The following is a 25,135-nucleotide window of genomic DNA, read 5'->3' as shown; positions in this document are numbered from 1 at the left end:
TTTTTGGTGTAGGTGAGAACAATGATGAGGACACAGACGTGTTAGCGATTAGTGTGGCGGAGAAGGTAGGGGTGGACTTGAGTCTGGCAGACATTGATAGGAGTCATAGAGTTGGTAGGAGAGACGAAAATCGACCCAGACCAATTATTGTGAAATTCGCTAGTTATAGGAAGAAAAGTGAGGTCTTCCGAAACAAAAGAAAATAAAAAAATTCTGGTTGGACAATTCGCAAAGACATGACGAAAACTCGCCACAACATATTACACGAAGCGATTACCAAATTTGGACAAACCAACGTGTGGACTCAAGATGGCGTCATCATTGTAAAAAGTTGCGACACGAAAAGAAGGATCACCTGTATGGCTGAGTTACATAATTAGTAAGTCAAGGCAACTCCTCATAAATTGTGTGTTATATTAAGAAAATAATAGTTTAATAATTTAATACTAATTATTTAATTATTGTATTAATACTATATTTAGTTGCATTGCATTACCTCAGTAAATTTAGTCTATTTTTAGCTAGGTTGGCACTATTGCCTACATCGTCCCCCTTTCTGTGGCATGCCCTCAGGCTGATGGCGAGTCTAGCCTCCCCGACCCTGCTCAACCTGTTCCCAAAACTCTATCCACTTGTATGTCATCCTCACCAACCCCTCTATTATCTACCTCTCAGCTGTTAAAGCAGTCTTTCTCACCTGACCCTAAATCTTTGAAAATAGCACACTTGAATTCTCAGAGCATTATTCCACACTTCCAGGAATTGTCTTCTATTTTCACCAATATAGATGTCCAATGTATTCTTGTTAACGAGACGTGGCTAAAACCCTCATTGTCTTCCTTACTCGTTCACTTCAACGGCTATACTTTATGTAGAAATGATAGATTATACAAACGAGGGGGTGGAGTTTGCGCATATATTAGGAATGATCTACACCCTAAAATTATTCTAAAATCACAAGGCGATGCATTACGACCCGAATATTTGTTCGTAGAAATACAAGCAAGTCTTCATAAAGCCTCTTAGCAGTTATTTATAAGCCTCCCAAAGCTGGACATTTATCTGATTTAGAAAGCCAGTTAGCCGATCTTTTACCGCAATATGAACATGTCTTAGTTATGGGGGATTTCAATATTAATCTTCTGACTGTCAGATCAAATGGGACTAATCAACTCCGTAATTTGTTTGAAACTTTCAATCTAACAATTCTTCCACTCAATCCTACCCACCACACACCTACTTCCGATACTTTAATTGACCTAATCATTACGAATAATTCTGATAGAATTCTAACTTCAGGACAGTTACCAGTTCCGGGAATATCTGGTCATGATCTTATTTTTGCCGAGTACTCTCTTCAGTGCCCAAAAAATGCAGCTAAGGTAATTACTTACGCCTTACAAATGCCATACTATTTTTAATTTAATCACAGTTGACGAAAAAGTTGCAACCTTTAATGACATGGTAATACAATTATTCGACAAACATGCACTTTTAAAGAATGGCTGAATGACAGTATTCGTAATCTTATGACGTCACGTGACGCAAAAAACTTAGAAACAGAACTACACAAAGCATTAGGAATGCTAAATGCCATCACGCCCTGAGTCTCGTCGACCCGTCCATTCCCCCGCGGTGTCTTTGGAATAACTTATGTGATATGGGAGTAGGGAAGAAAGCATCAGAAGCTGAAGTTATAAACATACACTTGATGAACTCAATGAATACTTTACCTCACCTCCCACTATACGACCTGAAAAACAGTCAAAACTAAATACAATTAATACTCTCAATTTATAACGAGAAGGAGGAGTCCTTCTCGCGATAAATTTTTCTTCTCGCACATTACTGATTCTGTAGTAAGAAGGGCTCTTAAAAGCATTAAATCTAAAGCACAAGGCACTGATAATATAAGCATAGTCCTTATCAATAAGTTAGTCGATGTTGTGCTTCCTGTAATAACCATATATTCATTTCTTCAATTATCACGTCTGTTTATCCGCAACTCTGGAAAACAGCTTTAGTACGCCCACTTCCTAAAGTAAATTCACCTACTTCTGCAAAAGACTATAGGCCAATCTCCATTCTTCCTGTTTTATCTAAAGCCCTGGAACGCATCATTCATAAGCAGTTGTCAGACTACCTAATAGAATTTAATCTTTTAGACCCTTTACAATCAGGATTCAGAAATGGCCATAGCACTTCCACTGCTTTGTTGAATGTTACGAGGACATAGGCAGCCATGGATAAATGACAGGCTACTGTACTAGTTTTATTGGACTATAGCAAAGCCTTTGATTCTGTTGACTTCGATCTACTTTTGACTGAACTACAAATGCTACATCTTTCTGATAGTGCTATCACCTGGATGTACTCCTACCTTACTGGCCGCCAGCAGCGTGTCATATCTAATAACCGTTTCTCATCCTAGCGTACTGTAGACACAGGAGTTCCTCAGGGATCAGTATTAGGCCCCTTGCTCTTCTCTATTTATATAAATGGAATTTCTAAATCATTTAAGCACTGCAGATATCAAATATATGCAGACGACATTAAATTGTATATTTCAGCCCGTCCTGATGCACTAAATGAGAGCATTAATAGTCTTAATGATCTTGATTCCATCTCTTCCTGGTCTCAACAATTTGGGCTTAACCTAAACGCATGTAAATCACAGGCTATTCTGTTCGCGAACCATAGATTAATTCATGATGTCAACGACCTGAATATTCCACCTGTGAAACTGAATAAAACAATTGTCCCGTTTAGCTCTACCATAAAAAATCTCGGAATGCATTTCGAATCTAATCTCAATTGGGATATGCATATTAAATATACATGTAAGAAGGCATTCTCTATTCTCCATTGACTAAAAAGATTGTATCATTATCCATCTAAATTAAAACAGACACTGGTACACACACTCATTCTACCTCACTTCGATTATTGTGACGTTTTGTTCAGTGATCTCACGGTTGATTCCATTCAGAAACTACAGTATGTTCATAACGCGTGCATCTGCTTCATTTGTAATGTTCGATTTTTTTATTTTAGTGGGTTATTTTACGACGCTGTATCAACATCTAGGTTATTTAGCATCTGAATGAGATGAAGGTGATAATGCCGGTGAAATGAGTCCGGGTCCAGCACCGAAAGTTACCCAGCATTTGCTCGTATTGGGTTGAGGGAAAACCCCGGAAAAAACCTCAACCAGATAACTTGCCCCAACCGGGATTCGAACCCGGGCCACCTGGTTTCGCAGCCAGACGCGCTGACCGTTACTCCACAGGTGTGGACTGTAATGTTCGATACTATGATCATATCTCACCTTCTTTCGAGAAGTTATCATGGCTTAGGTTACATGAGAGGAGAAATCTGCACTCACTTTCTCTCTTATATCGAATTATGCACACTTCATCCCCCTATTATTTATTCGCTCGTTTTCATACTCTCTCTCGCTATCATAATATTAATACTCGATCACAACGCGATAACACGCTAGAAATTCCACTTCACACATCATCTCTGTATTCCTCATCTTTCATTGTTGCTACCTCTCGTCACTAGAACTCTCTGCCGCCTGAAGTCAAGGGCTGCCGAACATTGAAATCTTTCAAATCCAAGTTAGAAAATTATTTTATGACGAGTTGCCAAACTAACTTACTATTATGACAAGTGTTGTATTGCATGTTTCCACGTATTCACATTTTTTTAAATGTTCTAGTGATATTTAACTTATTTTATATTTTTGTTTTCATATTTTCCGATAATGGTATATCTATAATGTGATAAGTTGAGCTATATATATAATCATAATTTTCCTTACTGTGTGTACTTAAAAATACTGTATTCATTGTATGCTTTGTACTACAATATTTTATTATTACTATTATTGTTATTATTATTATTATTATTATTATTACTACTATTCTTATTTTTATCATCATCATTATTATTATTATTATTATTATTATTATTATTATTATTATTATTATTATTATCAATAATGAGCGTGGTGCCGACCACACCACCTCATTCTAGTGCCGAGGTCAAGGAAAGCATGGTGCTCTACCTCCATGCCCCCCAAGTGCCTTCATGGCATGTTACGGGGATACCTTTACCTTACCTTTTATTATTATCAATAATTGTCTAATTTTTTTTTTATACTTTATACTTTATATATCTCATTTATTTTGACCTGCTGTTCACATTTTATTATGCTTTTTCCTTTCTTTCTGTATGTTATATATTATGTCTGATTTCTACTTACTTGTTGTTTACATTTTATTATTATTATCTTATTCAGTTTTGTGTGTAAAATTGTAGTATACTTTGTAAATTTGTATTGTTTTTGTAAAGAAGTTTTACTCATGGTCGAGTGTAGAGAAGGCCGTATGGCCTTAACTCTGCCAGGTTAAATAAATCATTATTATTATTATTATTATTATTATTATTATTATTATTATTATTATTTCGAAGAATAAATTAATTGTACATGTACAGACTGCTCCATGTATGGTGGGTCCCTATCACCACGGCATGGCGCGTCCTCAGGTTGCGGATAGAGGAGACGGCCTCCAGATATGGAGGGTAGCTGCGAATATATTGAATAAGCAGTCGTGGACAGCCGATAAGGGGTGGTCCTCCAGCTTGGGGGTTGGGCGAAGGGCTAACAACCCATCACCGTAAAAAACAGCTTGTTACGAATTCCTACAGTAAGCCTCGGAATAGGACTGATTCTCTGGCACGACCACAGCAAAGGAATAAGGTTTTGAGATTTGGCACTTGGAACGTAACTAGTCTTTATAGAACAGGAGGGGTAACATTAGTAGCAAAAGAACTAGCTAGATATAGAATAGACTTCGTAGGAGTACAAGAGGTTAGGTTAGATGGGAATGGCATATCAAGGATGAGAATGGTGACTTGCTTGCAGACTCTCCATCAATCCTAAACAGATGGAAAAACTATTTTGCGCAACTACTAAATGTACATAGGCCAAATAGAAATGATCGGGACGAAATTGAAATACAAACTGCTGAGCCATTTATACCCGAACCCACGCTTTCAGAAGTCGAAATTGCGATAGAAAATCTGAAAAAGTACAAGTCTCCAGGTATCGATCAAATTCCAGCAGAATTAATACAAGAGGGTGGAAGTGCATTATATAGCGAAATTTATAAACTTGTACTTGCTATTTGGGAAAAGGAAATTGTACCAGAACAATGGAGGGAGTCCATAATTGTACCTATTTTTAAAAAGGGGGACAAAACCAACTGTGGTAACTTTCGAGGAATATCACTTTTGTTGACGTCGTACAAAATTTTGTCCAATATTCTTTTGAGGAGATTAACTCCGTACGTAGATGAAATTATTGGGGATCATCAGTGCGGTTTTCGGCGTAATAGATCGACTATTGATCAGATTTTTTGTATTCGGCAGATAATGGAGAAAAAATGGGAGTATAAGGGTACAGTACATCAGTTATTCATAGATTTCAAAAAGGCTTATGACTCGGTTAAGAGGGAAGTATTATATGATATTCTTATTGAATTTGGTATTCCCAATAAACTAGTTCGATTAATTAAAATGTGTCTCAGTGAAACATACAGCAGAGTCCGTATAGGTCAGTTTCTATCTGATGCTTTTCCAATTCACTGCGGGCTAAAGCAGGGAGATGCACTATCACCTTTACTTTTTAACTTCGCTTTAGAATATGCCATTAGGAAAGTTCAGGATAACAGGCAGGGTTTGGAATTGAACGGGCTACATCAGCTTCTTGTCTATGCAGATGACGTGAATATGTTAGGAGAAAATACACAAACGGTTAGGGAAAACACGGAAATTTTACTTGAAGCAAGTAAAGCGATCGGTTTGGAAGTAAATCCCGAAAAGACAAAGTATATGATTATGTCTCGTGACGGGAATATTGTACGAAATGGAAATATAAATATTGGAGATTTATCCTTCGAAGAGGTGGAAAAATTCAAATATCTTGGAGCAACAGTAACAAATATAAATGACACTCGGGAGGAAATTAAACGCAGAATAAATATGGGAAATGCGTGTTATTATTCGGTTGAGAAGCTCTTATCATCCAGTCTGCTGTCCAAAAATCTGAAAGTTAGAATTTATAAAACAGTTATATTACCGGTTCTTCTATATGGCTGTGAAACTTGGACTCTCACTCTGAGAGAGGAACATAGGTTAAGGGTGTTTGAGAATAAGGTGCTTAGGAAAATATTTGGGGCTAAGCGGGATGAAGTTACAGGAGAATGGAGAAAGTTACACAACACAGAACTGCACGCATTGTATTCTTCACCTGACATAATTAGGAACTTGAAATCCAGACGTTTGAGATGGGCAGGGCATGTAGCACGTATGGGCGAATGCAGAAATGCATATAGAGTGTTAGTTGGGAGACCGGAGGGAAAAAGACCTTTAGGGAGGCCGAGACGTAGATGGGAAGATAATATTAAAATGGATTTGAGGGAGGTGGGGTATGATGATAGAGACTGGCTTAATCTTGCACAGGATAGGGACCGATGGCGGGCTTATGTGAGGGCGGCAATGAACCTTCGGGTTCCTTAAAAGCCATTTGTAAGTAAGTAAGTTGTTGTACAGACTGCTACTACGACACTGCAACTAAATCAGGTGGGACACAATTTATTTATTGAGATTATTTCAATAATGAAGTTATTCAATTCTGATATATATGGCGCACTGCCATAATTGTTCAACCCCTGCTCAGTACACTCATCTCTCTATCGTCATCAGTATGAGATATGTAAACAATCCTTAAGGGTAGCACATTTTGTGAAGTCACTCATGATCACAAGAGTCTTTACCGCTCTCCTGCTCTAAGAGAAAAGAGTGGAAATATGTTGTTCAGAACATCTTACTCATCCACAGACATCAAGAGGAGGGTTGACCTTGAATAAGTTGATTTTCTGTCCTCCTCTTAGTCAACTCTCAAAGTCTTCTATATTCACAGTTACTTCACCTATTCTCTTACATTAGCCATTGGAAATAGACTTGTGGATAATGAAATTCAAGTAACAACAAGATATTCATCATTTTATTACTAGCCTCAGGTCCATAATCCTGTTTCACTTCCATCCACCTTCACTTCAGAAGGACGAAAAACAGAGTCATGATAATTTCTTTTGACCTTCCACGACACTAAAATAATATGTATGTAGGTATTTATTGCCTACCCACTTCACTTAAGTGATTCGGGTTACACAAAAATAATATTAAATTGCTTGCCATAGAATTCACTGTCATACAAATTTTGCTTTAATTATTTGGAGAGGTAACTGAAGAGAATTACATTTTATATTTAGAAATTTAGATAGCCAAGCAAGTACAGGATATTCTTTAAGATCTTGGGCAATATGTCCCTTATGATATACCTATTAGCAGTTTTGAAATGTCGGAAAAAGTAAATCTTAACACACAAATGAAAAGCACAAAATTTTCTTCACAGCCAAATCACCATAGAATCTTGAAATTTCGTATGAGGAAACAATGATTGTGTACATGAAAAATGCGAGAGATCTAACCCCTGTGTCTTTACTGAAAAATCGTTAGCTGAGTGAACTGTGCCCTGGCCAAATGTACAATTCTCAGCCATTCCCATTTGGATGTACCTGTATCTGGAATCTGTTTTCTTCTCTTCCACAACACTCGGTCTGTCCATGCTGGTGCACGACACTTCTCACTTGTGTCATAATCATCAGAGAATAAGTCGTACTTGTATGTTGGTGCAAAATTTATATCCCCTTCAAAGAAATTCTTGAACACATTTCCTTGCTCTTGTTGAACCTGAAATGATAAGACTGCAATTAAAATTATGTATTGTGCAGATTTTTGTGTTTTAAATTTACAATATGCAGGGATGTATACTGGACATTTGTTAGAGTGAGTTCTTGAATTATGGATTAAAGAAAAAGTTGCATAGTTGGTGACTACAGTGGAGTTCAAATCTCCTGATGTTTCACGAGCAACAATAACATGCAAGCACGACATCGTCAAATGTACAGAGTGAGTGACACATGCTGCACCGAACTTGTCTGGTTTGAGGGATGAGCTGCCAGTGTTGAAAACAGATTCCTTTCCCAATATCAGAGCAGTGTAATGCAATAATAAATAATATATTCATACATAATAATATATTAAAAAGTATACCTTTAAAATTATGTTTGTTATTCCAAGGGAAAAGCCAATGGTGTGTCCTCATCCTCTTCACCACCAATATTACCGTCATTGTCGTCATCACCACCACCAATATCACTGTCATCATTATCATCACTATCATCTGTGTCACTCTCATCTTGTAAGTTAATAATAACTGGTTCTAAAATATCTTGACATCCTATTTCATTCGCGAAATGCTTTTCTTGCAATTTCTCTGCATGTTTCACATAAGCAATCCAGTTTTCCCTAGTCACGCTATTAAGTTCGTCATTAACTAGTTCACAAAAGTTCAATCGTATTATACTGGCAATGATACGGCAGGAGCCTCACAACTTCATGTCCCCTTTCAATGACTGCACTCTATGCAAAAGTTCAGATTTTGTTTCCAAGAGAGAGAAATTAACACCTGTATGTTTCAGCCACTCAATGATTTCGTGTTTTCTGTTGGATGTATTGGGGATTTTGTTTATGCGAACAGAATGATATGGTGCATTGTCCATTATAAATTATACTGCCTTCTTCTAAAAAATTAAAAAATCTGTTTAAAAACCAATCACGAAATGAATCTGACGTCATTTCCTCATGATAATCGCTAGTCCTTTTAGACCTAAACAACCATTTGCTATCAGGAATGAAACCAGCTTTCGTCGATCCTACATGACAAATAATTTATCTGCTTCCCTTCCCTACATGCACTTTCAGACCTCCATTTCCAGATGAGTCCTGCCAAACATATTTTGCTGTATGATTCTAGTTCACCCACGTTTCGTCCAGGTAAAATATCGGCAGAGTGTCGCCTGATTTCCTGATGTGGTGCATAGTGCGCAAGAACTTCAACCTGGACGCAACTACAGTATATCATTTCGTTCCATTAGGAATTTTCGTCCATCATTAGTTTTTCTGTATCGGAATCCGAGTTGGTTTCAGCAGTCTCTTAGTGAAAGAAACAGAATCACTGTAACCTATTTTTTCGTTCAGCAGTATTAATTTCTTAGTTGTGGGGAATTCTTTTCTTATCATAGAATTAAAAAATGGTGCGTCATACATCGTCTTTCTCGAAGTCACTTAAATTCGTCACTCTTTTAGGTTTATTGATATGTTTTCTAGGCAAGACAAACAAATTCTTAACATCCTGTGTTTCTGCTTTTTGCACTTCTCTGCATACATGTAACACGGTTGATACACTTATTGAACACATCTCGGCAGTTAGTTCTTGACACTTAGAAAAATTAAGATTTTTACGGCTTTCTTCGGATGAGTATTTTCTGAAGAAACTGTAGACACTAAATACAATTTTCCAAACTTTGCTATTACAGCCACTGGATTGATTACTTTCATTAGTACTGGCCTTGCTGAACGACATAATTGAATTTTACACTACTGATAAACAAATAAAGTAATAAACTGGTAAGAACACACAGAAAATGGTTATTACAAACGAATTATGGATTTCACGGACAGACACAACGCATGTTGAACACTACACACAAAGCAAACAGAAACAGAACTGGCATTCTTTGCTCTTGCTTCATAAATAGTTTTCTCGGGTGTTTATATTGAGGAAGCCCCTGCTGTTTATGGTTAATGGTCTTGATGCTTCATAAGGCTTTCTTATGAACAAGCAGCTGTGCAGCTGCGTAAACATCACTGGTGGAAAACCATAAAAACCATGTCTCAGCTGAGATGCACTGAGATGCATAAAATGCAAACCGCTTGGCGTAGAAATGAGATTCTTGTTTCATTCAGAAAAGTAACGAATGTCAGTATGCGGCAACACAGTGTTGTTGTTACTGGCTATTGCCATATGAGTGAACATGCCCCAAACATAAGGAGATTTTGACTATACTGTAGGAGTGTTCCTGACAACTTTTTTTTTAGTTGGTTATTTAACGACGCTATATCAACTACTAGGTTATTTAGTCTCGATGAGATTGGTTATAGCGAGATGATATTTGGAGAGATGAGGCCGAGGATTCACCATAGATTACCTTACATTCACATTACGGTTGGGGAAAACCTCGGAAAAAACCCGACCATGTAATCAGCCCAAGTGGGGATCGAACCCGCACCTGAACACAACTTCAGACAGGCTGGGCCATGCGGGTGGCTTTTCCTGACCACTTTATAAAGAGTGGACTTTAACAAAATTAATAACTTCTCTCCTAAGAGAATTTTCTCAGGACACTTTGTACAGGAGTTACAGGCAGCATATATTTTTTGTGTATAAACTCTGATTATGATTGTATGAGAAGAACTATCCTTTTACAGGGGGTGCATTTAAACAAAATTAACAACTTATCTCCTGCCTAACAGATAACAGAATTTTATGAAACTTTGTACAGGAGTTACAATACTGGTAGCATATTTTTTAATATACAAACTGCGATTATGTTTGTATAAGGAACTATCGCTTTGTGCTGTTTCCAAATCACGCTCTTTACAATATTAACAACACGACCAATGCTTCGACATTTACATTGGAAGCCTTTTTGGGATTTCCTTTGTAATTTACATATGTAAGGCACGTAAAGAGCTCTAATTTAGATGATTTATTATCTGTAATTTCATCCAGCAGAATAGAAACAAAATTACAATGAGTGATTTCCTCTTTCTTAGAAGCTGAAGTATATTTGAAATGCATTTTATCAGATTACATTGAATTAGAAACAATATTTTACGAAAAACCGTGATTTGTTTCAGGTCACTGGTCAACAAAGCATCATATTCACTACGAACTGTGAGCAATTCTATGTAATTTCCTTTGTTTTCGGACCTATAATATACTCCCTAAAGAACATTTCTGGTCTTGCTATATAATAAACACAAACAGTGTCATTTTAAAATTCTTTTGTTCTTTAGCACTGCTTCATTATGAAAATTATAACAGGTATGACTTGAGGCTTTCCCGGCATTTGATGTAGAATAACTCTTCTCACGTTCTCAGCCAGGTGAGTTGGAGATTAGCTTCCAAGCTTTCAACGGCTAGCTCTGCCATCTTCTTCAGGGACGAAGTGATGTGGGACCACGTCTAGCCGGTATATATGCAAAAGTAGGGCTTCCCGCTGCAGGCCAATCAGGAGCTAGTTCCTAGTCCTGACCACCAGGCGCATTCTGGTTGGTGGACACGGCAGCCAATCAGGAGCTACTTGCTGGTCCCGACTGTCTGCCATGTGCTGGTGGTCTAAGCGTATTGATGGCAGGTTTCCATGCTGTACTCAGCTGTAGATCCCCGTCTCTGTTGAAATTATTGCCATCTAGCTGGATTTCGATGGCTTCCTTGATAACTAACTCCCAGTAACCTGATGTCTTGTCTAAGATGGTGGTGGCGCTGAAATCTATCTTGTGACCAGTTTCTAGGCTGTGTTGGGCTACTGCAGACTTATCAGGATAATATAGTCTTATGCTGCGTTGATGTTCCTTGCAGCATTCCATAATAGTTCGTCCTGTCTGCCCGATGTAGCATTTCCCACACTCACAAGGTATTCCGTAGACACCAGGTGTCCTGAGACCAAGATCGTCCTTAACTGGTCTCAGCAAGTTCTGGATCTTTGTGGGCGGCTTACAGATGGTTTTAATCCCGTGTTTTCTTAGCATTCTGCTAATTTTGCCCGAGATGGGGCCGTAGAACGGGATGTATGCCATGCCCTTTGTCTCCTCTTGTTCCTCGGCAGGTGGTTTGTCCGAAAAGGCCCTTCTGAGGGCCAAGCCGATTTCCCTGTTGCCGAAGTTGTTCTGTAGGAACGTCTTACGTAGGTGACAGATCTCAGAAGGGAGACTCTCTTTGTCCGAAATCCCTCTCACCCTGTGTAGAAGAGTCGACAGGACCATTCGTTTCTGTGCCGGATGGTGGTGGCTGTGTCCATTCAGATATAGATCGGTATGAGTCGGTTTCCTGTATACTGGCCTCATGGAGAAGAAAAACTTCAGGAATTCCAAGAATACCTGAACAATATCCACCCGAACATCCAGTTCACGAAAGAGGTGGAAAAAGACGGATGTCTTCCCTTCTTAGACATTCTCATCTCCAGGAAGTCAGATGGCACACTGGGTCACAGAGTATACAGGAAACCGACTCATACCGATCTATATCTGAATGGACACAGCCACCACCATCCGGCACAGAAACGAATGGTCCTGTCGACTCTTCTACACAGGGTGAGAGGGATTTCGGACAAAGAGAGTCTCCTTTCTGAGATCTGTCACCTACGTAAGACGTTCCTACAGAACAACTTCGGCAACAGGGAAATTGGTTTGGCCCTCAGAAGGGCCTTTTCGGACAAACCACCTGCCGAGGAACAAGAGGAGACAAAGGGCATGGCATACATCCCGTTCTACGGCCCCATCTCGGGCAAAATTAGCAGAATGCTAAGAAAACACGGGATTAAAACCATCTGTAAGCCGCCCACAAAGATCCAGAACTTGCTGAGACCAGTTAAGAACGACCTTGGTCTCAGGACACCTGGTGTCTACAGAATACCTTGTGAGTGTGGGAAATGCTACATCGGGCAGACGGGACGAACTATTATGGAATGCTGCAAGGAACATCAACGCAGCATAAGACTATATTATCCTGATAAGTCTGCAGTAGCCCAACACAGCCTAGAAACTGGTCACAAGATAGATTTCAGTGCCACCACCATCTTGGACAAGACATCAGGTTACTGGGAGTTAGTTATCAAGGAAGCCATCGAAATCCAGCTAGATGGCAATAATTTCAGCAGAGATGGGGGTCTACAGCTGAGTACAGCATGGAAACCTGCCATCAATACGCTTAGACTACCAGCACACGGCAGACAGTCGGGACTAGGAACTAGCTCCTGATTGGCCCGCAGCGGGAAGCCCTACTTTTGCATATATACCGGCTAGACGTGGTCCCACATCACTTCGTCCCTGAAGAAGATGGCAGAGCTAGCCGTCGAAAGCTTGGAAGCTAATCTCCAACTCACCTGGCTGAGAACCCGAGAAGAGTTATTCTATTATAACAGGTACTTTCATTTGCTGACACAATTTAAGATCAATTGTTCTATATTCAAATGATGAATGGTTCGGTTTGTTCTAACATAATGGAGTTTTCAAGGCTTCCAAGAATGTGTCAAAAAATATGTAAGTTACTGTATCTGTATTTTGTCCACACACATTCTGATTATACTAAATAACAGATGTAGCCAATAATAATTCATCTGTTTAATTTCACAACGTGCTAACATGCGAGTTTTTTCATACTCAGAACAAATATATTATATACTCTCGTTTTTGTTTTTTACATTTACAAATGAGAAATCGATCTAAGAAAAGAACATGGTTATCCTATCAATTATCTGTTGTTTCACGAAGAAAGATCTAACACAAAAATAAAATAAATAACTTGTTTACTCTACTGACATCGTGAAAATAAAGTTACATGGTCTCACACTAAAAACTTCATTAAATATAAATGTCAAACCGAAAATAAAAACACTAAATATTGTTGTTGTGGTTGTTTTCTAATGCCAGGCATTTGACAAAGTCATTTGACCTCTTGCACTCCAATATTTTTCAAAGATATTATCAACACTAAATATTGTTTATAAGTTTGTAGTTAACAAATTTACGTATTTAACTCATTAATATTCACAATTAGAATATAAAAGCATGAGGAAAGAATTAAAGTTTTCGACCTTGACTATAGCTTGGCAGTTTCTTTATCAAAGACAAGAGACCATGGATGATGGAGTAAATAATAAGTTCTGTCCCTAAGTTTGATTTGCTGCCAGAACATATTAGGTTGCCACACCTGCGGCTTGGTGCTCACCAGAGCGACACTACACTTCCAGTTCCCGCGTTCATGCAGTTCACGACCAGATGCCGTTTAGTTAATATGAAGTGGGGAGTGAAAGAGAATCACATCACAGTGCTTGCGCTAGACAAATGTAGCAAGACTCCAGTAGAGATTTTCAACTTGTTGCAACTGCTGCAAATAACAAAGAAATTTGTATATCAATGTATCAAATGATACACACATACTTCCTCTTGTGATGAGAGTTAGAAGTGGTTGGCCACACAAAACCAGGACACCAACAGCCATCAAAGAGACGTCGTCGAGAGAATTCGGAGAAATCCGCACCACTAGGAAAAAATAATGGCACGGGAAATGAACATCGCTCTGCAAATGATGTCATGCATAATAAAAGAAGACCCTGTACTTTCAGCATACCGAAGAAGTATGGGACAGCGACTGACAACAGCTTTAAGGTAAATAAGAGCCACAAGAGCCAAGAGACTACTGGAGAAACACACAAATGGCAGTCACGTCAAATTCTCTTCACAGATGATAACATTTTCACCATGAAAAAAAACTAAATCGTGTGTGTATGCTCACATATCTCAGGAAGCTGCTGCGAAATGTCCGAAAGTGGAAAGAGGTCACCATCCAGCGTCCGTTATGGTTTGGTGGGGGGGGGGCATATGAGGGCGTCACATCACTGCATTTCTGCAAACAGTGGATGAAAACACATACCACCAACTACCAAATCGATATTCCGGAAAAGGCTGTGAAGCCCCTGAACACCACCTTGTTCGCGCCAAAGCACTGGATATTCCAGCAGGACTCCACACCCGCCCACAAGGAAAAGTCCATGCAGCGTTGCTTGGAGAGCAAAATTCATGACTTTTTCTCTGCTAGCGATTGGCCCTCCGGAAGCCCTGATCTAAATCCACTGGACTATTACTTGCAGGATATTTTAGAAGAGAAGGCCTGCTCTAAATCTCACCGCAATATCAAGTCCCTAAAGGCAGATTTGGCGAAGGCAGCAGCCCCAATATCCCTAGATATCATGCATGCTGTGATAGACGAGTGGCTGGAGCATTTGAAGCAATGTGTCAATGTAAAAGGTGGACATTTTGAGTAATTTGTGTATTTTATACTATGTGTACTCTCTAATGAATAAATTACATATATAGTACATTTGTTGTAGTTGTCATTTCTGCATACAGTAGGCGCCTCTGTATGAGGGACAGAACTTATGGCAAATAGGTGTAATAATATAATAATTGAACTCGTAGTATTCTCTCTCTAAAGAGAATAATAAAATTCAGTGTTAGTTTAGCACACACCACCGGAAACAGAGTGCAATTCAAGTTTGGCCAGCAAGTTCATTGTCATCTAATATTCTCATACAGACTAAAATTGACAATTATTAAAACAACTAAAAAAAAATACATTACTAGATCAATTTAATGACATGCTCCTGACAATATGTGATAAGTCTCATAATGCTCACCCTGAGTTGATCATGCTGCAGTATCTCGTCGTAATCCCCCTTCTTGATAGCCTCCTTCATCTCATCCTTATCCATATCAATTCGATAGTTGAAATCACCACACCAGAACACATAATCATGGGAATTGAGTGTGCGGCCCTAAATGAAGATTTTGCTTTAATACTTCACATAAGTACAAACAAAAGAAGTGGCACAAATAACAAAATAAATATAGATAGATCTTTAATATTGTAAAAGAAAAATCGGACAAAGATTGTTAATATATTGCATGGTTTAGAGAGAAATGTCAAGTTTCAGCAAGTTCAACATTTGGTTGGGATGTCCAGAACTTTATAATAGTAATTACGAAAGTAGGACTTCAACGTGAAAAAAGTTTTCTGCATATTTAGTTTTTAATAGTTGTCTATAAATATATATACAGTAAAACCCCAATAAGACGCTGTTCAAGGGACCGGGTGTAAACTGCGTATTAACCGAGACCGCGTATTAGGCGAGTATACTAATTTTGACTTATATACAGTATCTATTAGCATTTTTCTTTATTGGAATACATGATTCATGAAAGGTAATATAGTATTACTTCATTATGAAATTACTGTACTGTAAGTCAAAGACATTTACAATATGTACTGTACTTAATTCTTTCGAAAAAAAAAAGTCATTTATAGTTGTTTGCCGCGTGCGTGTTCTCCAAGTCCTCATGTTTACAACATTTCAGTTTCCTGCGATTATAACCTCCTGACGACGTCGCAACTGTTGTGATTGGTTCGCGATTTTTTTTATTATCGTTCTTAATGTCGATGATGGGATTCCTAATGCATCAGAGAATTGTTTCTGAGTAAGAGTACTGTTCTCATCGTACTTTCGTAAAATGTCCAATTTTCCCGACACAGAAAGCGCTTTTTGTTTAACACGCATTGTAATGACATTCACAGACACTTCAATACACTAAAGGACAACAAACTGCTCAGCAAAAAATTCCAGAATTTTATTACGGCCGAGTGAGGAATGCTGTTTGAGAGAGGGTTAGCAAGAGGGTGAGGTATTGTAACTGTATGTAGGCTTTAAGCGCGCAGGTAAAGAGTCGAATAAGAGAGCGTAACAAGAGGGTGGGGTATACTAAGGTATGAAGTATGAAGGTTTAAATGCGCAGGTAAAGGGTCGAATACCAATGCTTTTCAGGTTAATGGCACCAGTAAGTTCAGTGACCAAGATGTTTCATTGCTGTTACAGTACATTGCTGAAAATTACATCGAAAATATTCCACAAAAACAGCATATTATGCAGGACTTGAGCGCAACAAACGGGGTATTTTATAAAGGCGTTATATATGAAATGTGCAGGGCGTAATAAGCGGGCGCGTCTTATCGAGGTTTTACTGTAGCTACATTGTCCAAATACAAACTGATAGTACGCTATTTAACGATGCTGTATCAACTAGGGTCTACTATGTTATTTTTAGTGTCAATGTAATTCGTGATAGGAGTATAATATTTGGAAGAGATGAGGCTGAGAAGTCGTCATAGATTATCTGACATTCGCCTTACAGTTGGGGAAAACCTCGGAAAAAACCAACCAGAAAATCAGCCCAAGTAGGAATCGAACTCATGCTGGAGCGCAGCTCCAGTCAAAATATTTTCAGACTATCATCTGACTTCCTCAGTGTTGATTGTAAAAAAAAACATTTCTTTGCCAGAACTCTCAAATTTTATTTTAGGTAATTAGAAAAAGTAAAATCTGAAAGCAATTTAAAATAATGAAGATAATTATTTTAAATCTTAACTTATGAACACTGTTGTATTTCGACCTTCTAAGTATTTAATCTGAAAGCAATTGTTCACAGGCCTAACAACATTAAGGAATCATTGCACACTATTTTGTATTTCTTTGCATACATGTCATCCCAGCTAAAAGGAATACTGTAAGAATTCATTTGAACATGGTTTCCAAAGAAATTTTTATTTTAAACAACGGAAAAAAAAGTTTATTGTAGGATTTTGGGTGGATTCAAATCCATCCAGCCCACCTGCTAAATCCTTAACTTCTCTCGTTCCTTTTATTACACTGGAAAAAAAAAAAAAAAAAAAGATAACTTGTTTTCCCACAAACTTAGAGCAAGCCTTAAACTTTACAGTTAAATAAGCCAGTAATTATTATTTTAGGACAAAATGTATCAATGAACAAGTACTCTTTCTAGAAAGCAAAAAACCTTGACATCACAATGCACACAGTCTACTTCACAAATACGAGATGTGGTCATTAAATTCCGAATCTGTGTCTGCTGTGGATGAAGGGATCATGTGATTGACATGCAGGCGCAACAGTGACACTAGACAACCTTGAAGAGATGCAACACAAAGTTTCAAAGAGCTATCTTCATTGAGACCTGTGTTACACACGGTTTTGTTAGCACGTGCATTCGCGGATTTGCGAAATCACGATGGACTCCAAAATGGAACAGAGAGCCAACATCAAATTCTTCAGGAAATCGGCAACCAAAACCCATGGAATATAGAAACAAACCTACAGGAATGAAGCAGTGAGCCGGGTGAGGTGTTTTGAGTGGCATTCGCGTTTCAGAAATGGCAGAACATCGCTGGAGGACGATGAGAGGCCAGATCAACCACACACATGCAACACTACCGAAAATGTCGAAATAATTCGACAAATTGTGCATAATGATCCTTACGTCCATTTTGAACATGAACGACTATAACTCTGACAGAGAAGAAATGGATGCTCCATGACGACAATACGCCAGCTCACAGAGCTCTCGCAACATGTCAGTTTTGCACCATTAACAAGATGATCGTCGTTCCTCACCCCCGTATTCACCAGATTTGGCCCCCTGCGACTTTTTTTGTTTCCGAATATGAAATTGAAGCTAAAGGGTCGCTGTTTTGGCATGGTGGAGGAGTTCCAACATGAATCGCAGAAGGTACTTGAAAGACTTCAAGAATGCGACTTCCAGGAGGCATTCTAAAAATGGCAGGCACATTGGGATCAGTGTATAGCTACTGAAAAGGACTACTTTGAAAGGGATGGCAGCCAAATTTAAATCAAGTAATTTTATTTCGAAATTTAATAATCACACCTCGTAATGTAATACTGATCAATACCACTAAAACAAGCTTTACTAAAATATTACATTAGCCACATATAGTAAGACAATTAAAACACAAATTATCCCTCCAAAAACTACAAGATTTTTGCAACTCTTGAATGTGTACATTTTTAGGCAATATAAAATTGTAATTCGAAGGGTAGAAGAGTATTTCAGACATAAAATTTCTGTGAAAACATTCCAGACACATTGCACGATAGGACTTCATAATGACATTTCATTCTGTTGTTTATCAACAGTTTCATTCACCTGTCCTCAAAGACATGCTAATATATACGTGGCAGATGTGTGGATATGTGATCGAGAAACATGTGAGAAAGTTTGATGAAGTTCTTGCATCAATGTTCATGTTGGAAACAGTGTGTGTGTGTTACAGAAGAGTGTGAAGAACCAGCCTATATAAAATGTTTGTACTGTTCAATGGCTCTTTGTTCCGACCACTTCATTTCGAATCCCACTATCATATTTAAGGTGAGTCACAAAGTTAATAAATATTTTAAATTCAAATTTAATTTCTATTTCAGCAAGAGTTCTCTATTAATATGAGTTAAGAGAAAAATAAAATAGACTAGCTCATTACAGCATTAATGTGGGAGCTTGTGTTACAGTGTTGCGGAACTATCAAGATCCGAGTGTACGCAAGAAGTGGTGTAAGTAGCATCGAAGTCATTATATTCTGTAAACGAGGAAAAAGCAAAACAAATGACTATCACCACGTTCCTTAGCAAATGAAAATTAGCTTAAATATGCATTTTCGTTACATTCAAGCTACACGATTTGAGACGGTTCCCTTGTAAGTGCTATTGTTTTATACCCCTAATTCAGAAAAATAAGAAGTCATCATTCCCAGTTTTCAATGTTTAAGGTATTTTCAAGACCATACAAAACGAACTTCTCGAATGTATGTTGCAGATATATCATGGGGAAGTTCCCAAAGAAATAAAAAGTGCCACTTAAGCTGTAGTATCTGATGAAAGTACCCACTCTTATGAATTTCAATTGGTTAATGTCTTATGGTATGTGATCACTGGGAAATCAGTGGAAAGATTTTGGAACTTCATTAATCCTGAAGCTCAAAATGAGAATGCTATTGCAGACTGCATTTTCAAAGAACTCAAGCCCTTAGTTGTTGACAATCCAGGAAAACTTATTGCTCAGAGTTACAATGGGGTAAATGTTATGAGAGGTGTACAAAAGTTGATTAAAGATAAGTACCCAAATGCAAATTACATCCATTGATATGTGCACCAACTAAATCTCATACATCCACAGCTGCCTCTGTTAATCATTAAGGCTCACTTATTTTTTGCACATCTCTCAGGAATCTTTTCCTATTTTTCGAATTCACCACAAAAATCAAAAGTGATGCATGAAATCATAGAGAAAAGTTTGCCCCAATTATCACTCACCAGAAGGAATTACCATTCACATGTAGTCAAAGATGTGTTTGAGAACAGAGAAGACCTTATTAAAGTGATGCAAATATTGAAAATAATAAAAACATCTACTATTGAAAAAGAAGATTTCTACAAACAAAGACTTTAAGATACAAATTTTATTTTCTGGCTGACATTTTGCAGTAAGATAATGCCTCATGTAGATATAATTTTTAATCAATTTATTACAAAAAAAAACACTTTACGAATTAAAGTAAAAGAAGACATTCAGAATTTTAAAATCATAATTCAGGGAGTCAGAAATGATATTCGTACAGTTTTCGATGAGTGTGAGAGCACAGCGCCTGCTAAGAGATTGCGAACTGATGATGACTACAGAAAAAGAGGTATCTTGGAAGTATGTGATTCCATCCTTTCTGAGATGAAAATCCGATTTCCATTCACCAGACAGACATCTCACTGCTATCAACGGGGATTGACTTCAGAGTACTCCAGTGGATCAAGGAGTTTTTAACTTGTAGCACTCAGAGAGTATGGGTAGGGGAGGAATTATCGAACCCAATTGAAATTACTCCCGGAGTCTCACAGGGGAGTGTCTTGGAGCCTCTTCTATTCTTGGCTTTTGTAAATGATCTGCCAGTTAATATCTTGTCTAGGGTTCGCTTATTCGCGGATGATTGTATGGTATACAGGGAAATAAAAAGTTATGAAGATACTACTCTTCTTCAGACTGACCTAAATAGAATAAATGATTGGGCAATAGCCAACAAAATGAAAATAAATTCTCTAAAGTGCAAAGCCATCAGCTTTACAAGGAAAAGAAATAAAATAGTCGCATCATATACGTTAGGGGGTGAAACCATTCCGGAAGTTAACAAATGTAAATACCTCGGAGTAACATTTAGCAGTGATCTCGGCTGGGGGGAACACGTTACGGACACAGCGGGAAAAGCATGGAGAGTGTTACACTTTGTGATGAGGGTACTAAGAAAAGGCTCTGATAAATCCAAAGAGATTGCATATAAATCACTAGTACGTCCAGTAATGGAATATGGTGCTGCATGTTGGGATCCTTACAGTTTAGAACATAAGACACTGGAAAAGATTAAAAAACGGGCTATCAAGTGTTGTCGGAAAAATTCACCATTAAAATGGGACACACTCAAGGACAGGAGAACGCGAATTCGATTATGCACACTATTGAAAACATACAGAGGTGAGCCTGCCTGGAGAGAAATAAAAAATAGGTTGCAACCGCCAAATTACTCTTCAAGGAACGACCACTCATATAAATTGAGGGAAAGAAGGCAGAGGACGGACACTGGAAAGTTTTCTTTTCTCAATCGTACTATCAGGGACTGGAATGCTTTACCTGCAGACTTACTGAAGGCTTTACCAACAACCAAAAACGTATTTAAAAATAGGCTTAAGGACTCTACTAATAGACGATAATTATACACAGTATGTAAAGGATGTAAATGATATTTTGTTATTGAAGTGTTGTATCAGTGAAGAATTATGTTGTGTCAGTGAAGTGTGTTGTGTCAGTGAAGTGTGTTGTGTCAGTGAAACGTGTTCCTGTCAGGGAAGCTTTATAGTTTATAGTGGCAGTGCAAAGTATTTGAACAGTGAAATGTTTTTGAAGTGTTAGTGAAATCAGGATAGAATCAGTGAAATGTGTCGTAGTTCCAGTGCAGTGAGTGAGTTAACAGCGAAATGAGTGTAATGTGGAAAGGTACTTGTGCAGATATGAACATATCATACTCGTGGGTTTTAGTTCGAACTTAGATTTAAGATACAAATTAGATTTATTTTAAATGTTATTTTAAGTGATCATGCTTCATTTAATTTAGGATATTCCCTATTATTATTATTATTATTATTATTATTATTATTATTATTATTATTATTATTATTATTATTATTATTATCATTATTATTATAAATTATTGTTAGTATTAATTATTGGTATTATTATTAAATGTATTTTAATTAACAAGTTTATTACTGTCATTATTGAGTGTAATTAGATACCACTGCCACCGGGTATATACCCATTGCAGTGTGAATAAATACATACATACATCAATTTGTTTGTTTGAGGTTAGAAGTTTTGACAAATATATTAGAAATTTTCTGGATAAATATCTTGATGAAATGACAGAAGTTTATTCATTTCTGGACAAAAGAAAGTTGAAAGGAGAGCTAGAAGTGTTCCATGCTAGACCTGATTTAAGAGCAGTTTCTGGAGCAGTTCCATTTCTTTCCTTAATCCTAGAAGATGCGCTGTGTGATATTTTCGAAGAGACAATCAAAATTTTGAAATTGTTAATTACAATGCCCATTTCCAATTCAGAAGCTGAGCAATGCTTTTCTGTGCTGAAAAGAATAAAAACATTTCTTATAAACACTATAAAGGTAGAAAGATTAAGTGCTTTAGGAATGTAGTTGTAGTAGTAATCTAATGTCCAAACACTTGGGTATATTCCATTTGCTTTCTTGCTTCCCAATTAAGTCCAGCCAGAGATCTTGTAGGCGACGTCTTGAAAGCAAAACAACTCGAAAGGTGACACTTATTCATTATAGAATTGTCTTCACGACACAGGATACAATTTTGAGAGTTGAAGATTCCAGTTTTATAAAGGTATGCAGCCAAATAGTCGTGACCTGTTAAAAATCTAAACGTTGCTACAGCATCAAGTCTTGAGTGTTCGGGGAATTAAGTATTTATTTTGCAATATAACTGCCCATGATTTGTCATTACTTTGAATTCTGAAGTGCTCCAACAGTTCTTTCAGGAAGTTTCTTTTAATTATAATTTTTGCAGAATGATAGGGTGAAGTTTGATTTGGCTTTAGGAATGTTATCATGCGAAAAATAATTCGTGTGCAACAATGAAGATTTCAATGCAAAAGTATAAAAAACGATGACTGGATTTCCAGTACTTTTTTTTAATCCAGATGTAGATGTCTCTCGGCATTGAATTGGCACTTTGGTGAATTAGAAATTAGTGATTAGTTAAATTCCTTTCTTAACATCCAAGTGGTAAATTTTTTTATAGGTACATTTTTAAAGACTTAATTGCTATTTTTGGCTTCGTATACTAGATGCATTATTAACTGTACATCTAATAAAATAGCTGGGTTAATTAATATGTTTCGTGACTCTCACCTTTCACTTGAGTGATTTGTGTGTAATCTATTTTCATTTTTGGCAACACCAGCAGAATGCCTCACTGGCTGCCACTCATTTCATGCTATGACTTACTTTCAGCACCTTGACAGTCAGTGAAGTTCTGTGAATACTATAGTATACACGAAATTCTGGACAATATATTGCACCAGAAATATACAGGAAAAATCGTTGATTGATGTTGCCATGTTTTGAAATGGAAACGCATAGCAAGAAACATCTCCCACACAAATTCTCCTTTCCCCAGTCTCATTATGTCCAGATTCACTATCTGACTTTTGTTTCGAAAAAAACAAAAAAAATCATGTAAGCAAAAGGATGCGCAAAATAAACAAAAAGGTTAAATTTAACACATTTATCGCTCAAACAATTTTTATTCTGTACTACAGGGTTCTATACCAAATCTGACAGGTGAAAGTGAAGAACAGACTAAGAGAGACTGAAGGTTCTGGAAAAAGAAGTTGGCAACAATCCCATGTACCTGCATTCATATCCACTACCCACAGACACGTACATTTCCACTCACATCCACATGCATACACACAATTACAACTGTACCCAACTGTACTCCTACCTTTCCATCAAATGCATACACACATGGAAATGGAGAAAGAAGGAAGAAAAAAGCAATAATTACAGTAAACAACACATTTACCATAGGAAATGTTATCTTCCTGGTAATTTCGGCATAATCTGCATTTCTTTCGGCAACTTGTGACTGACCTGCTGCAAAATGAGCACACACAAAGCACATAGATGTGCTGTAGAAAACAAAGCGGATGGCTGTTGCACCTTTATTTCCTGTCAAACAAACAAACAAAAAATCTATCATTATTACTCGTTCCATAACATTTTTATCAGTACCGTAGCTTTGAAATTTCAGTAATAGTAACAGCAGAAACAACAAAACTAATAAAAATTATGGTGGTGATGACTGAGTCAATGGAGGTGGTTGCATTCATGTTAAACACATCTTCAAATATAGCTTATGTAACAATGGAATCTCACAACAGCAATATAATGAAATAAATAGTATTATGCAAATGACAAACTTTTTCATAATACATTTTATGGAGTAATTAAAATAAAGACTATTTTCTACACATAAATTTTAATTAAATTTATTCAAATTAAATATAACGTAGAACTGTATTTAGCAAATAATGTTCTATATAGAGCATAATTGCGGTTATACTGTGTATGCTATTTCATTCGGACTAATACTTATTTTAAAAAATCACAAAAGAAACTAATATTACGAGATTGTAATATCTGAGGGTTAAAAACATATTATTTTTCGAGTGAAAATTATATTAATTCTTGAATAAATTGGCTCGTAAATACTGAATGAATTAAATCTGCCCAATAGGAAGGGGAAAACAGGCTGTACACAGACAGCATCCCAAAAACTTTTATTTGGTAAGAGGGATACTTACTTAAATATTTATCGGTAATTTGTATCCAATGTCAGTGACATGTCATTTTTCGCTTTGTACTCCAATACTACTTCACAATATTCTAGTTGGTTGCTAGACCTTCAATAGTTCTGATATGATCAGCATTTTTTTTATATGTATCAGTACACACCACGCAATTTGAAGATATTAGGTTTTGCTAGACAATCATGTTCAATGACAAATTTAAATTCTGTAACGCCTAATCTTGGATAATATAATCAGGAATTAAACTGAAATCAAGAATGTTGTTGTTGTTATTTTCTAATGCCAGGCGTTTGACAATAAAGTCATTTGATCTCTTGCCCTTCAATATTTTTCAAAGATATTGTCATGGTCAGCCACTGAAGCACAGATTTTGAGTTGTTCCGAATCCATTTCTTGGTTTGAGTTGCACAATGGGCAGTTAGGGGACTAATATATTTCAATTAATATATGCAGGTGCTTGGCCAAACAGTCAAGGCCTGTTGCCAATCTAAATGCAGCTACAGACGATTTGCATGGTGAATCAGG

At 37.3% G+C, this 25,135-nt stretch overlaps 1 protein-coding gene across 3 annotated transcripts in view; it reads right to left on the bottom strand.

Moving 5' to 3' along the window:
- Synj (synaptojanin) overlaps positions 1 to 25,135 on the bottom strand; it is a 137,345-nt gene that overhangs the window by 53,893 nt on the left and 58,317 nt on the right. For all 3 annotated transcript variants that reach the window (XM_069828632.1, XM_069828631.1, XM_069828634.1), the window contains exons 14-16: positions 23,824 to 23,969; positions 15,456 to 15,593; positions 7,650 to 7,824 (exon numbers count right to left, since the gene is read on the bottom strand). In XM_069828632.1, coding sequence (XP_069684733.1) covers positions 7,650 to 7,824; positions 15,456 to 15,593; positions 23,824 to 23,969 — 459 coding nt within the window. The remainder of the gene's footprint in view (positions 1 to 7,649; positions 7,825 to 15,455; positions 15,594 to 23,823; positions 23,970 to 25,135) is intronic.

This window comes from Periplaneta americana, chromosome 6, assembly GCF_040183065.1.
Source record: "Periplaneta americana isolate PAMFEO1 chromosome 6, P.americana_PAMFEO1_priV1, whole genome shotgun sequence".
Taxonomy (NCBI): domain Eukaryota; kingdom Metazoa; phylum Arthropoda; class Insecta; order Blattodea; family Blattidae; genus Periplaneta; species Periplaneta americana.
This window is presented reverse-complemented; position numbering and strand designations above follow the sequence as displayed.